At 46.1% G+C, this 15,930-nt stretch overlaps 1 protein-coding gene across 1 annotated transcript in view; it reads right to left on the bottom strand.

The window, feature by feature from the left end:
- Positions 1–15,930, bottom strand: part of DIAPH1 (diaphanous related formin 1) — a 370,807-nt gene that overhangs the window by 146,479 nt on the left and 208,398 nt on the right. The window contains exons 16-18 of the mRNA XM_075344403.1: positions 13,131–13,697; positions 10,489–10,603; positions 3,141–3,149 (exon numbers count right to left, since the gene is read on the bottom strand). Of these exons, the coding sequence (XP_075200518.1) occupies positions 3,141–3,149; positions 10,489–10,603; positions 13,131–13,697 (691 nt within the window). The remainder of the gene's footprint in view (positions 1–3,140; positions 3,150–10,488; positions 10,604–13,130; positions 13,698–15,930) is intronic.

Here is a 15,930-nt window from a genome sequence, read left to right as displayed (position 1 = left end):
GTGGCATCAGAAGGGGTTGTTCTATTTAGTGGACAACCCCTTTAAGTTTTTTTTTGTTGCTTTTTTTTTTTTCTAAAAAAAAGCAGAGCAAGCCATAGGATTAAATGAAAGTGGCAACCCCCTTTTTCTGTAGCACCACAAACTATAGGTTACAGCATTAAAAGTTCAGACTCATCCTGGCATTTCATGTTTAGCCCCCTACTATTGAAGTCAATGGGAATCCATCTGAATACCGTACAACCAGCCGCCAACATAGTGACTGACCATAAAGAGTATCTGCAGGGGATATAGATATATAAAAGAATCAAAACAGGCCGCTGTTCACTCCATGCCCAAAATGATAAGACACCATGTGCAGTCATTTAAATGTAAATGTGGACTTAAAGATTTTTGTCAAAGGCCCCCAAAGGTTTGGTAGGAGACAAAAGATGAGCTGTATAAGAGCGGGAATGCAGCGGTGCATGAATGGGAAGAGGCGTCGTATTGGTAATTCATGGGCCTTGAGAATTGCTAAAGATTAGCGCTGATTAGGAGTGAACATGTAGGGAAATAACACTAGGTGGCACCTCCAGTTAAATGACATTAATGGTGTCATTAATTTGACAGGATACAAGATGGGAGAGGAGCGGGCGTCTGGCTGCGCATGGTAAAAGCTTATTGATGGCAGGAATCATTTCATTTGTGCTCATTGTCCCCTTAATTAGCTAATGCAAGTGAATCTTTCCTCAGAGGTCATCAGAGAAGCTGGAGATCTGAACGCACAATGGCACACGCGTCACTTAAGGGATTCTCACTTTGCCGTGGACATTTCAGCAACACGCTGATTATTCCAATCAAAGATGTTTTACGTTTGTGTGTGGACATCTGTGTCCGCAGGGGTTAAATGTACAAACGCGGCATAAATGATTTGCCTATGTAGCTGTCGTCATTGGCATCAAAGTAGCCACATTAGTATACGTGGAAAGATGCATCCATATATATAGATTTGCGTGTGCGTAGGTATGCGTGTGCGTAGGAATGCGTGTGCGTAGGAATGCGTGTGCGTAGGAATGCGTGTGCGTAGGAATGCGTGTGCGTAGGAATGCGTGTGCGTAGGAATGCGTGTGCGTAGGAATGCGTGTGCGTAGGAATGCGTGTGCGTAGGAATGCGTGTGCGTAGGAATGCGTGTGCGTAGGAATGCGTGTGCGTAGGAATGCGTGTGCGTAGGAATGCGTGTGCGTAGGTATGCGTGTGCGCCTGCGTGCCTGCCTGCCTGCCTGCGTGCCTGCCTGCGTGCCTGCCTGCCTGCCTGCGTGCCTGCCTGCCTGCCTGCGTGCCTGCCTGCCTGCGTGCCTGCCTGCCTGCGTGCCTGCCTGCCTGCGTGCCTGCCTGCCTGCGTGTCTGCCTGCCTGCGTGTCTGCCTGCCTGCGTGTCTGCCTGCCTGCGTGTCTGCCTGCCTGCGTGTCTGCCTGCCTGCGTGTCTGCCTGCCTGCGTGTCTGCCTGCCTGCGTGTCTGCCTGCCTGCGTGTCTGCCTGCCTGCGTGTCTGCCTGCCTGCGTGTCTGCCTGCCTGCGTGTCTGCCTGCCTGCGTGTCTGCCTGCCTGCGTGTCTGCCTGCCTGCGTGTCTGCCTGCCTGCGTGTCTGCCTGCCTGCGTGTCTGCCTGCCTGCGTGTCTGCCTGCCTGCGTGTCTGCCTGCCTGCGTGTCTGCCTGCCTGCGTGTCTGCCTGCCTGCGTGTCTGCCTGCCTGCGTGTCTGCCTGCCTGCATACACACACACACACACACAATATACACCCACACAAGTCATAGGCAAATGAATGGCCTTAGAAGGGTATTCTGTACTAAACAAGTTATTGCATAGGTTTCTTGAGAAAATGAGCATGTCAATTCTTTTCCGCAGGTACCCTGCGGATTTCGGCAGTACAGCCTGCAAAATCCGCAGGGAACCACCCGCGGGAAAATCGCGGCAAATTCGCGGCTATTCCGCGGCAATTCCGCAGCAAATCCGCATGCGGATTTGGTGCAGATTTTTTCCGGAGGTCCGGAAATCTTTCACTCCTAGAAGTTTCTCAAGAAATTTTCTTGAGAAACTTCACATTTCTAGTGCGCACATAGCCTAAGTGAGGATTTCAGTTACACAGGACCTTTCAGATTTCCTAAGTGTAAATGTCGTGGTAAACCCCATATTGACTTGGTGCTCATCATCCAATTTCGGAGCGCATCTTTCCTCTGCCTTCACGCTGGGGGTGATGCACTCCTGGACATTGACAGCTCAGACCAAGGGCATGGGTGGGCCGCTGATCCAAACTGTAAGCGGAGATCAGTGACCCTTGATTAGGCCACCTTCAGAGCAGCGCTTGCAAGCTCTAAGCAAAGAACTTAGAAGAACGCCCTCCATGTCCAAAAGTTCACTGCATAGGTGGCCGGTAAACTAGGCAACAAGCGGTATACTATAGAATTAAAAAAAATCCTGACGTGCTTGTGAATGGAGAGGATTCTTAATAAGAGGTAAATTGCAAAGTTGTTTAATTGTACAAGTCTTTGTAGTTTTACCCATTTGTGATCATGAGAAAACCGTTCAAAAGTGGCGCATACTTTGTTGCAGGGATATGACACATGCTGCCTTGCTTTGGGGCAGACAACTAAGAGTAAGGCCTCTTTCACACGTCCATGCCGTACATTTAATGCATGTGTATGACGGTTTGTTTCGCAGGTCAGTATGTTTGCCCGTGTATGTTCTCCATGTGCTATACTTACCTGTCTCCTGCACTGCTGTTACTTCCTGGTCAGTGCAGTGAATATTCATGAGTATAATGAGCAGGACCAGGAAGTAACAGCAGCGCCGGAGACAGGTAAGTATAAAAATTCTTGGTGTTCAAGTGACAAGTGTTTTCTTCGGTACGTTTCATACAGATGTCACACAGATCACATCAGTGTGCGGTCCGTGTGACACACGTGCTGCCAGCAGAAAATGGACATGTTGCCATGAGGAGCACATAGACAAGCGTGTGCACAATCCGGTTGAATTTAATGGGTCTATGTCTGTCCGTGCCTTACGTATGAAGGAGGACTAAGTGTGCTACAAGGTAGGTCCAGCTTGAATTTTATTATTTTATTTTTTTTTTGCACTTTGAAAAACAAGACAATCTGAAGCACTTACCTTTGGAGACTGTAATCACCACAGGAAATATCCAGACAACATCCCGCAGATCGCCGAAGGGGAGGGAGGGAAATAATAAAGTAAAGTGTTAAAATTCATGAACGGTCTACATCCCATCACTATAATCATACTGAAACAATGTATGCAGAAAGACAGAAAACCTAAGCGCTCGGGCTGCCACCTGCAGATCCAATGCATTGTTAAAGAAGCTTTGCCGAAAATGGATATTTTCTAGGAAGAAAGAGACCGCTTAACATAAATTTTCAGAATCAGCTAGCAACATCCTCTGTGGGCAAACGTCCTTGACATGTAACTTTGGCCACAACCAATAACCATCAATCACAGGGTAGCGGACAGGCTCTTGGTATGCAGACGACATAGGAGGTATTTAGAGGGCACCGGCTGGCGCTCGCTATAATTACAGAAAAGCTTTTTTTTTTTTTTTTTTGCCTTAAAAATGCTTCCAACAATATAGAGGACGGAAAACATTACATTAATAAAAAATGTACTGAAGTGAAATTAAAGATGAGCGACTCCATTAATCAGGGGCTTGGGGCAAGCAAAAGAGAATGTAAAAAAAAAAAAAAAAAAAAAAGAAATGAGAAAATATCATATCATTACATCGTAAATGGCTACATAACCTATCCTTGTCCTTCAGTGCCGTCACTTGAGGATATAAAATACAGCACATATGTTAAAAGGGGGTCACAGACAAGGCCGGAGAAGGCTTCTGATAGATGTATTTGGTCACAAACACCTGGGAGACGCTTCTGCAAAAACTGGGTTTTGTAATGACGTGCCTGTTGTGCCCGGCGCCGTCCTCCACCGGAACAGACCACCCCTACCGGGATTTCAGCAGCTGACACTTATGGCATATTGACACAGCGACAGCCTCATTTTCTGTTGACGGGGCAGGACCCCCATTCATGATGGTTGACAGCTAGCTTCACGCAGTTAGGCAGCAGGGAGCCGATTGTCAAATCAGTATGACATTGGTGGTCAAGCCCCATTGACATAGAAGCCTGGAAGAAGAGCTGCTCTGCTGACACGAAGCAGCCGAATCACCAGCATGAGTGGTCAATGACTCCTTTGTGGCATCGCCAAGTACAATAGGCCGGTAGTTGCCTCCATTAGTAGCCATCTGCTTTTTTTATTTTTCTTTACACTATGTGCCTAAAAGTCCCGTACAACCCCTTGAAGGACTTTGAAAGGAACCGATCAAGTCCCCATGCCCTCCAACCCAGCAGCATTGATACCCATCTGCCTAAATTCTCTCCCTAACCAGTCCAATATAACGCTATTCAATAATCTGAATGTTTCATAAAACCATTTATAAACCTCACTGTTCCTATGCTAATTAGATCCTTGACTAGTCACAGGCTTGTTAGTTTGTTTATCAGAACAGTCGGCCCTTTTTCCTTATCACAACCCTATGGGTGTGACAACGTGATTTCCACCAGGCCAGCATCAGCGCCAGCTCCTGGAAATCTTGTGCTTGCGCGTGGCTCATTTCAGCTGTGCATAACCGGAAGTTCAGAACTGGGCTCACGCACACGTCTTCTGGACTTACGGTCATGCATAGTGTGGCTAATGAAGCAGGGGACCGTCCACCTTGCTTCAAAAGGTGCATTGACGCAGCTGAAATGAGCCAGGCGCATGCACAAAATTTCCAAGAGCTGGCCATTTTCAGCGTTTACATTTTTTTTTCCTAAGATGGATAACCCCTTTAAAAGGGTTGTCCAGTCTAAAATGATAAGTCTGCAGTTACTATGTCGCTCTATATGACTGCAGACTTAAGAATATGCCCAGTACACACACGGTGCGCTGCGAGGATTCACCGATTTCAGAGTCAGGAACGGAGGTCACGTGACCGAAGTTGTGCAACGTGCATGTTCCCAGCCACAACCAGACTAGTCTGCACAGCCTCGCGCAATACAAGTATATGGAATAGGGACGGCCGACTAGTAAGCGTCTCTGGGCTGTGGATGTGTCCTTGTTTAGTATACTTGTAAAGAGTGAGGCCGCGCCAAATAGTTGGGTTCTGACTGGGAACATGCATATCACAGAAATGCGGTCACGTAACCTCCATTTCCGGCTCAGAGACCGGGGAATACTCGCAGCGTACAGTGTGTGCACTAGGAGGATTTAGATATCTGATGACCCACAGAGAGACCCACAGAGGGACCCACAGAGAGACCCACAGAGAGACCCACAGAGAGACCCACAGAGAGACCCACAGAGAGACCCACAGAGAGACCCACAGAGAGACCCACAGAGAGACCCACAGAGAGACCCACAGAGAGACCCACAGAGAGACCCACAGAGAGACCCACAGAGAGACCCACAGAGAGACCCACAGAGAGACCCACAGAGAGACCCACAGAGAGACCCACAGAGAGACCCACAGAGAGACCCACAGAGAGACCCACAGAGAGACCCACAGAGAGACCCACAGAGTGACCCACAGAGAGACCCACAGAGAGACCCACAGAGAGACCCACAGAGTGACCCACAGAGTGACCCACAGAGTGACCCACAGAGTGACCCACAGAGTGACCCACAGAGTGACCCACAGAGTGACCCACAGAGTGACCCACAGACTTATTTTAGACTGGCCATTTGCTTTAAGGAGCTTTAGGACTCGCACACACATTGAGTTTTGGTGAGTTTTGACCTCAGAATTTGTAAAACAAAACCAGGAGTGGAACAGAGGAAAAGTATAATAGACACACCGGGCACCACTGCTGTGTTTCTCACCCACTCCTGGTTTTGTCTACAAATACTGAAATAAAAAAACCCTTCACCAAATACTGAGTGATGAGTGATAAAGAACACAAAGCTACATCTGGATTTCTTTCCTCTGACTTTTAAAGGTAAAATCAAGTTTGTGACTAAAATATAAATGATGGTTGTATAGACGCTATCTATACAGTATAATACAACCCTTGCCCCAATTCCTCTTTCCCGTAACCTCATTCTATTAACTGGCGAAGATGCCATTAGTCAGAATGATTGGACATGGAGGTTATATCTCAGAGACATACCATCCAGTTTTTAAAGCTAAAAAACTTGTGTTACAATACGTCGCTTTTGTATTTAGAGCATTAAAGTCTGAAAATATCCATAGTGTGTTGATAGAATATATAATGGAACATTTTTGCATTGTTCTTGCACGGTCATATGTCATTATGCATTTCGTCACCTTTTCTGTGCCATGCGATAAGAAGTAATGAAAAACAAAATCTTCTTTTGACAAGTGCTGTGCCCCCTCTAGTGGTCGGGATATGATTTATGCGGCGGATAATATTGGAGCAGATGCCGCACTTTTAGTATGGGAAGCGTTATCACTATGGCTTACATATGAGCAAAGCACTTGTTTGTTGAATTAAATGATAACTTGTTTTGCACGAACGATAATTTTCGGCAGCACATGGTCTTGTGGAAACAGAACCTGCGCTGCCGAGAACGGTGGCATCTTATGCATCTGAAGTTGGGCAGGCCAGTGTAAACAGACGCCTAAACGACTGACGAAAAGCAACCAAGAAGCTGACCGTCAGTAGTTTCGTGCCCCCGGTTGGTTTGCATAGGTGGACTGTTTGGGGACAGTAGGAAGCCACATGGCGACTGCAGAGCACTCAAGGTTTCCTCTACAAAGAGCTACATTCTAAAGGCCGCTTTTACACACAACGATACTGCTAGCGATCTCGTTAGCGATGTGACACGCCCAGATCGTTGCTACGATTTGCCAAGATCACTCATAGGTCATTTTGTAGCGGTCACACGTACCCATCTCACAAACGACGCAACATCGTTCAGCGATATATTGTTTGACCAAGGCGGTCATGTGGACACAGTCACACAGCATTCCTCCCAACGATTCCGGCAACGACAGAGGCGTATAGTTGTGTCCGCCTTATTACCATGCCTGCCAATTCAGAACGCAGTTGGTACCACCAATCAGAGAGGAGGAGGCGTAGAGCATTGGTCGTAACGACACTCCCGCATCGCTGATGACGGACGCACTAACAATGTTGTTCGTCGTTGTCAGGGTGTCAAACGTAGCAATATGTCTGCTGCATTCGAAACGACAATATTTTGAAATTGAACGACGTGTCAACGATCAATGATTTTAACTATTTTTAAGATCGTTCGGAGTCACTCGTAGGTGTCACACACAACGACGTCGCCAACGACGACGAAAGTGTGTCACGAAAACCGTGACCCCGACGACATATCAGCAGATAAATCGTAGCGTGTAAAGGGGCCTTTAGGCTCTGTGGACAGCCACACGCTTTATCCATTGTATGTGGACACTACAACGCAGAACTACAGACAGCAGTGGTGCCCAACAGCCCCACTCCGAATTATAAGGGGCGGGCTGAAGTTCCACCATGGTGGTTGCCATTTTCATTAGTTAAAAAAAGCTTTGAATGCACAGGATGAACCTTCAAGAGGGATTTTGGCAATACCAGTGCTAGACTTGTGTGTCTGCAGATCATGGACCATATTTGCCTGGGGAATCAGTTTTCAACAGACACTAATGGACGTCATGGCGAGTTGCTCTCAGGCTTTGTAGTTGTACAACTTTGGTTTATTTCAACCATTAAACTGATCAAGTTACTCAGCATAACTAATAAATCAAGTGGTTTCTTCAAATTAACACCAAATATACAGTCTCAAAATCATAAATAATGAACAAAATGCCACATAAGAGTATGCATTTGCAAATCAGTAGTTGTCCAAAGCCCACCTAATGCAACTGATCAAGAGCCTAACCAATCATGAGAAGAAAAAACATCCATAATGAACTTAAACGTCAGCATTTGATAAGTCAAAAGAAAAGCTCAAAAAGTCAAAAGAAGACATTGCCTTACACAAAGAAGAAAATGGATACAAACATAAAGGGAGTGAATATTCACAAGCTCAAAGTTACAGAAACACTAACAACGTTACCTGGAAGTAGCAACAAGAGTAAGCGGTCACCGGCTGCCACCAGATTCCTGAGGATGCAGGTGATTTAAAACCCTCTAGTGACTGCAACAGACCTGCAGCAAGATTTGGTGGCAGCAGGCACTGATGTTTGACTTTACACAGTAACATGCATATTTAACACAGAAGGTCTCTACTGAGCCATTGACACTAGAAGAGTCAGTTCCACAATGCAAAAAAAACCAATATAATCTACAGAACAGAACTTGAAGGATTGTGTTCAGTGAAACGACGACACAAAACTTTTCAAATCAACGGATAACCATAATGTCTAGAGGAGGAAGAATTAAGCACGAGTTGAAAGTACCACCCAGCCTACAGTGAAGCATGTCAGTGTCTCATTGATGCATACAGTGAAGCATGGCGGTGGTTCCGTGATGCCTACAGTGAAGCAATTGTTCAGTGATTCCTACAGTGATGCATAAAGGAGGTTCAGTAATACCTAAAGTAAAGCATGGTGGTGGATCAGTAATGCCTACAATGAAGCATGGCTGTGGTTTAGTGATAACTACAGTGAAGCAATGGTTCAATGATTCCTACAGTGATGCATAGTAGAGGTTCAGTGATGCCTACAGTGAAGCATGGCGGTGGTTTAGTGATCCCTACAGTGAACCTTGGCGGTGGTTCACTGATGCCTACAGTAAAGCATGGCAGTGGTTCTGTGGTGCCTACAGTGAAGCATGGCAGTGGTTCTGTCCTACAACGAAGCATAGCAGTGGTTCTGTGATGCCTACAGTGAAGCATGGTGGTGGTTCTGTGATGCCTATAGTGAAGCATGGTGTCGGTTCGGTGATTATCTGGGGGTTTTGCTTTCTCTTGCACAGGAAACCTGCTGTGTGTGGAGGACAAGATTGGTTGAATCTAAGTTCAAAAAATACTAACAGAAAATGCCATGGCTTCTGTGAAGAAGCTGAAAAAATTGGGCCTTTTAACACTTCAATGATCCCAAGCACACGTCAAGGATAAACAAGGCTTGGATTCAGAAATCTTGGAAGAGTATGGAGTGGCCGTCACCTCCTGTCTTGAAGTCTATAGAAAGTCTTTGCTGGGATTTAAAGAGGCTGGCTATAGTAGACAAGCCAAAGAATATTAGTGAATTGAAGGTCACGTTCAAAGAGGAATGGGCAAAGATTCCTCAGTAACCCGTCTGCAGCAGGTCACAACAGCTAGAAGGTACTAAAAGACCCTAATCATGAAGGAGCTGAAAAACTCAGAATTAAATTTGGAGAAACCACTTTTTCTATTAGTTGTGCTGAGATCTTCACAATGTTCCTGTTTGATTAGTTTACTGTGAAGAGCAATACAGTACATTTTCCTAATAAACCAAAATTTACAATGGAAGAGTAATCATTTTAATTGCAAACCGAGCATGGCACTTTTTTATTATGGTGTTGGAATAGAAATGCCAGTGAACTATACTTACCTATACAGTATGGGACCACAGCAGATGAAGATCATGGCTGAAAGCAACTATCCTGGTGCCAAGTGCTGAACACTTGACTATCAAATGATCATGGTTTTGGCTTTATTGAACTCCTTTAAAAGGGAACCAGTCACCAGATTTGGGGCCCTATAAGCTGCGGTCACCACCAGTGGGCTCTTATATACAGCATTCTGATATACTGTTTATAAAAGCACAGGCCGCTGTGTAGAAACGTAAAAATCGCTTTATAATACTCACCTAAAGGGCGATGCGGTGCAGATTGGTCGAATGGGTGTCTCCGTTCTCCGGTACCTTCTCTTTCGGCCATCTTTGTCCTCCTCCTTCTGAAGCCTGGGTGCATAACGCATCCTACGTCATCCACACTAGCCGGTATTGAGGTCCTGAGCAGGGCAGATCAAAGTATTGTAGTGCACATGCGCCGGATCTCAATGCTGGCCTGTGTGGATGATGTAGGATGCGACATGCACCCAGGCTTCAGAAGAAGGAAGACAAAGTTGGCTGAAAGAGGAGGCGCCGGTACCGGAGAACGGAGACACCCATTCGACCAGTCTGCACCGCACCACCCTTTAGGTGAGTACTATAAAGTGATTTTTACATTTACCCAGTGGCCTGGGCTCTTCTATATAGCAAATTAGAATGATGTATACAAGAGCCCACTGGTGGTGGCCGCAGCTTATAGGCCCCAAATCTGGTGACAGGTTCCCTTGAAAGGAGTTCAGTAAAGCCAAAACAATGATCATTTGATAGTCAAGTGTTCAGCACTTGTCACCAGGATGGTGAGGTTTTCAGTCACTGGTGGTGACCGCAGCTTATAGTCACCAAATCTGTTGACCAGTTCCTTTAATAAAGTTTCAAAGTGAAGCCAACCTAATGGCAGCCTGAGAACGATAATGAAAAGCATCTTCGATCACTCACCCTTGGTCTGTGCAGAGAAGGTGAGGGTTATTTTTGCAAAAAGCTCATCTTTCTCAAATCGGTCTTCTTTTGCTTGGGTCCAAAAAGAGTTTTCTGAAAGTTCCTTGGGCAAAATCTACATAAAAAAGAGAAAAACAAGCAATTAAGAGATACTTTGACGGAACAATCTCAGACTACAGAATTTCCTTTCAGAACTTTGCCAGGGAAGAACAACTCTATGGACGAAAGAACAAGGAGCACATGTTAGAGGGTGTGGGATGGTGCGTGGATGGCAGGTCTGGGGAGCGGTGGCTTTATTAGGCTTAGATAACCTGAGAGGAGCAAGGTGTTAATGGTGAACATAATCTACAAGGAGAAAGGATTTAACTTTTTTTTTTGTCTGTGCCGGCAAAGCCAACCCAACGGTGAACTATAGATAGTTTCTGGAGAAGAACGATCCCTTAGATATGCACATTAATTATCTGATCCCCCAAAATATCATAATAATAAAAAAAGAACAGAGAGGAATAGCAATTTAAATGACAAAAGAAACCAGTCCTTTTTTTTATAGCAAGGTAATTATCTACCGCTTGCATATTTTAAAGGCAATGTGATTATTAAATTGTGTGTTACCATGGCACTGCCATCAGAATGCTTCCTGTGAGGCAGAGGGCACCAAACATGAAATAAATAATACAAAAAAATGAAATTAACTGGAATTAAACGACAGCGAAAAGGGAGTCCATTGATCACAGGCTTCAGGCAGGGTGACAAGAGGCGAGAAAAACAGTGTCTGATGTAAAGAGATGTACAGCTTCAGAACCAGCTACAAAAGGAAGGATTGTGGAGGACCTCGGACTCTCCGCTATGTGTCGTCTATCGTAAGGAAGCTGCATGGATGGAGCAAAGACCGGTGGTGGAGCACCACGGCCGAAATACCGGGAGCGTAGAACATCTCAGCTAGTCATGGTACCATGATATCACGGTACCTCTGCCAAAGACCGCTGGTTCCTTAGCGATTTAGAAAGAAAGCAATATGGTGTGTTCAGAACATATGGTAAGGGGACTGGGGGGGGGGGCAGCATGTGGCACGTTACGCCTGGGGATGGGCAGGAACAGCATGTGCCATGTCCTATTCATAGGGGAAGGGGGGGGGGGAGGGAGAAGCATGCGGCACGTCACACTTGGGGATGGGCAGGAACAGCATGTGCCATGTCCTATGTATGGGGGAAGGGGGGGGGGGGAAGCATGCGGCACGTCACGCTTGGGGGTGGGCAGGAATAGCATGTGATATGTCCTATTCATGGGGGAAAGAGAGGGGGGGGGGGAGGAGGAGGAGGAGTATGTGGCACATTACGCCTGGGGGTGGGCAGGAACAGCATGTGCCATGTCCTATTCATGGGGGAGGGGGGAGCATGCGGCACGTCACGCTTGGGGGTGGGCAGGAGCAGCATGTGCCATGTCCTATTCATGGGGGAAGGGGGGGAGGAAGCATGCAGCACATCATGCTTGGGCAGGAATAGCATGTGATATGTCCTATTCATGGGGGAAAGGGGGGGAGGGAGTATGTGGCACATTATGCCCGGGGGTGGGCAGGAACAGCATGTGTAATGTCCAATTCATGGGGAAAGGGGGGGGGTGTGATCATGTGGCACGTTACGCCTGGGGGTGGGCAGGAACAGCATGTTGCAATGTACACTCAGAGATGGGCAGGAACCGTATGTTGGCGTCTCCTGTTCATGGGGAAAGGGGTGAAAGCTTGTGTAACTTGAGGATCAAAGGAGGGCGGGTGCAAGCAGCATACGGCTCATTCTGGGCATGGATGGGGTTTTTGGCATGTGTCGGCTTCCTCTCAAGCTGTGCGGGTAAAGGACATGTGACACGTTCCGCTCAGGTAGCGAGGTTGCAGGACGTGAATGTGGCGTGTTCCACTTGGGAGGGGCTGGAAAAACAGGATGTGGCACTTTCCGCTTGGGGAGGGGAAACAGAATGTGTGCGTTACATATAGGCATGAATGGAGGAACAGAATGTGGTGCGTTTGTTGGACTTGGGTGGGATGTGGGGAGCTTTTCTTGTGTTCTCCTCAGAGAAAGAGCAGAGGAAACTGTATGCTGCGCGTTATGCTCAGGTGGAGAACAACATGTGATGCATTTAGTTTGAGGGTATAATATTTCAGCTGGAGCATTTTTTGGCACAATCCATTCCAGAGAGACAGTATACAGTGTATCCTCTATAGTTAGATCAGCACATATCCCATTCTATTCCGTAGAAACACAATGTAACTTGCTCTTTTCAAAGAGTCAGTGATAACGAGGTTGTGTAAAACTTTTACCACATCCTATCAGGTGGAGCACGTCAATCATTTTGGGATCAATAATTATAAATATTGCTGTTTTGACGGAAAATCCTTGGAACAGAGGAGGCACCAAAGTGTCAGTCCTTAGTGGTGTCTTATGTTATACAGATTAAAAAAACTGAGTGACACAAAATTGGAAGTAACATCCCTCAATGGAGTATCACATACTAGTAATTTAGGTGCTCAAAAAGACTAACTCCGGCCAAAACCTCATTTTTTTATCAATTATTTATCCTTACAATATGTGGCCAGATTTTTTCCCAACTATTTGAAAGCTTTATAAAAAAATATAACTTGGTAGACGTACCTTTGACCAGTTTGGCCGTTTCAACTGAACACCTGGTTGATAATCCTTCTTTGGTTCTAATCCAAATGGTAGCGCTGGTGGAGCAGGGGCACCCCAGCCTCCAAGTCCAGGTGGAGGTGGCGGACCGCTAAAAGCTGGTGGTGGAGGTGGAATTCCAGGACCACCGGGGAAAGGTGGAGGTGGTGGTGGCATCCCAAAACCACCAGGAAGAGGAGGTGGTGGAGGAGCTCCCGGAAGAGGTGGTGGTGGTGGAACACCGGGAGCACCTGGAAGTGGTGGGGGAGGAGGTGGCCCCCCAAAACCTCCTGGGAGGGGTGGAGGAGGTGGAGCTCCGCCAAAACCAAATAGAGGAGGCGGCGGAGGAGGAGCAGGAACTCCTGTGGAAGAAGGCAGAGGAGGTGGTGGAGGTGGTGGACCTCCAAATCCTCCTGGTAGAGGAGGAGGCGGTGGTGGAGGAGGCGGGGGTGGTACGGATCCTGAAGGCGGAACTGGTAGGACAACAGTAGAAACTGACATGGTGGCCATTTCTTTTTTTGTATCATCAAGCTCCTTGGTCAGCTTATTAATCTGAAAAACAACAATTATAAGTGAGGACAATTGGGAAGACATGAACGTTCACTGAAGGCAATTCTTCCCTCTGCTGGGGTAAGGCCATACTGAAACTTGTCCTCACCGCACTTTTATTTCTTAAACTTTTTGTTCATCATGAAAAGTCCATTAAAGTTTTACACTTTTTTGCCAACCTAAATGATTATTACTGTTTCGATGAAGTCAACATGGCGGTGAATATCTCGCTCCTTTCAGGTGTAAAAATAATATTTTGCAGAGATTGGCGCGTTATAAAGAAGTACTCAATGTCTTAGACTGAAATCATGATTTTGCGAGTAATTATATTTCTTTTCTAACTACTGTATTATTCATTTTATGGCTTAAGTAGCAGACCGAGGTGAAAGCTTTGTCGGATTTCCATTTTCGCATTTCTTTTTCTTAGTCGCTGACAGAACAAAGAGAGTAATAAAAGCTTTAAGGATAAAGAGGGAAAATCCGTGAGACTTGACAATGTGCAACTCAGTAAATGTATGCGCTTTTGTTAAGCCTCAATCTGCCAGTGGGACTTGAGATCACAGCCCATATCTGCACCCAACACGTTACAGGTACATTATACCAAAGGACTTTGTTCAGACAAATACACCCCATGTCGGAGGTTTTTTCCTAATATTTCTGATCACAGATTCTCACGGGTGAGGCAGAAAACTTAACTTTTAAGAACTATGCTTTAAACACAAGATCACTCAGTTTTTATGACCAACAGTAATAAAAACCCAAAACATTAGTTCTGGCGTACACTGCCGATCGGGAAGTCTCTTCCCTTGTGTCTATGTCGTACACTGCCGATCAAGAAGTCTCTTCCCTTGTGTCTATGTCGTACACTGCCGATCGAGAAGTCTCTTCCCTTGTGTCTATGTCGTACACTGCCGATCAGGAAGTCTCTTCCCTTGTGTCTATGTCGTACACTGCCGATCGAGAAGTCTCTTCCCTTGTGTCTATGTCGTACACTGCCGATCGAGAAGTCTCTTCCCTTGTGTCTATGTCGTACACTGCTGATCGGGAAGTCTCTTCCCTTGTGTCTATGTCGCTATTCAGACTCTGAATATCTCGCCCAGCAGGGCTACTGAACGCCGAATGTGACCTGACATTGAAGACGATCACTGCCTCATCCCTTATTTCTCGCTAATCATTAAGGAAGTAGCAGGACATTCCTGGAGAACACTAATTAGTGAATGTTCAATGTAGCCAGACGCGCCTGTGGTGGTGCCAGGACCATGATGTATGGAGCAGACATGGTCACTTCTGTCCACACTGCATGCTCACGCATTAATGGGCTTGCCCTCTTTCAACAATTGGTAGCCCATCTAAAAATAGACAACTTCCTGGTGAGCTTTCCTCACCATCTCTGTGTCCGGCGCTGATCAGGCTTACAGCAGTGACATCAAGTCTACGGCACTGCAGCTAATCACTGCTGCAGTCAATCAACAAAGACCAAGTCAGCGGTGGAGCGGGGTAGGAAAGGAAGTCTCAGTCTTATTATATACATAATGGATTCTGTGGGCAGATGAATGGAGACAACATGTTTAGGCAAGAAAGAGGAAAATCCAGCGCTGAACAGTTACTGTAAATTAAAAGTCCATTCTTTATTTATGAAAATATTAAAATCCAGCAAATTAGGCTATATCATGATGGAACCAACAGAACAACGCGTTTCGACGCTCAGGTCTTAATCATGTTCAGAACATGATTAAGACCTGAGCGTCGAAACGCGTTGTTCAGTTGGTTCCTCTTGTTGGTTTTCCTCTTTCTTACACATTTGTTGGTGGCCACACCATTCCGTGCGCAGGACTCCAGGATATACTAGCAAAGTTGATTGGGGAGCTGGATTTTTTCTCTCCTTGCATGCAAACATCTTTAGGCACTTACAAGATGGTGTTGTCCTGCTTCCGACAACAGAAAGCACTCGGGGCCTAGAATTTTGGAACAAAGGGTAAAGGCTCCTTTTGGTGCAGAACGCAACTATTTCAACAGACATGGAGTCTCAATAGGACAAATCTCTACACAGCAGCAACGGTCAAACAACAATACGCTTAAAAATAAGTTGTGCAACTTGAGGTCATGTGACAATTTTAGATTGGATTTGACTATGGAAAAAAAAAATAGCCAAATTGCAGACGGGTCGTATACAAGTCATGAGTTGCACGTTACTTGCATTAAAGACTAAGGGGAACTTGCAAACTGTGCAGAAGGT

This window comes from Anomaloglossus baeobatrachus, chromosome 4 (assembly GCF_048569485.1).
Source record: "Anomaloglossus baeobatrachus isolate aAnoBae1 chromosome 4, aAnoBae1.hap1, whole genome shotgun sequence".
Classification (NCBI taxonomy): Eukaryota; Metazoa; Chordata; class Amphibia; order Anura; family Aromobatidae; genus Anomaloglossus; species Anomaloglossus baeobatrachus.
This window is presented reverse-complemented; position numbering and strand designations above follow the sequence as displayed.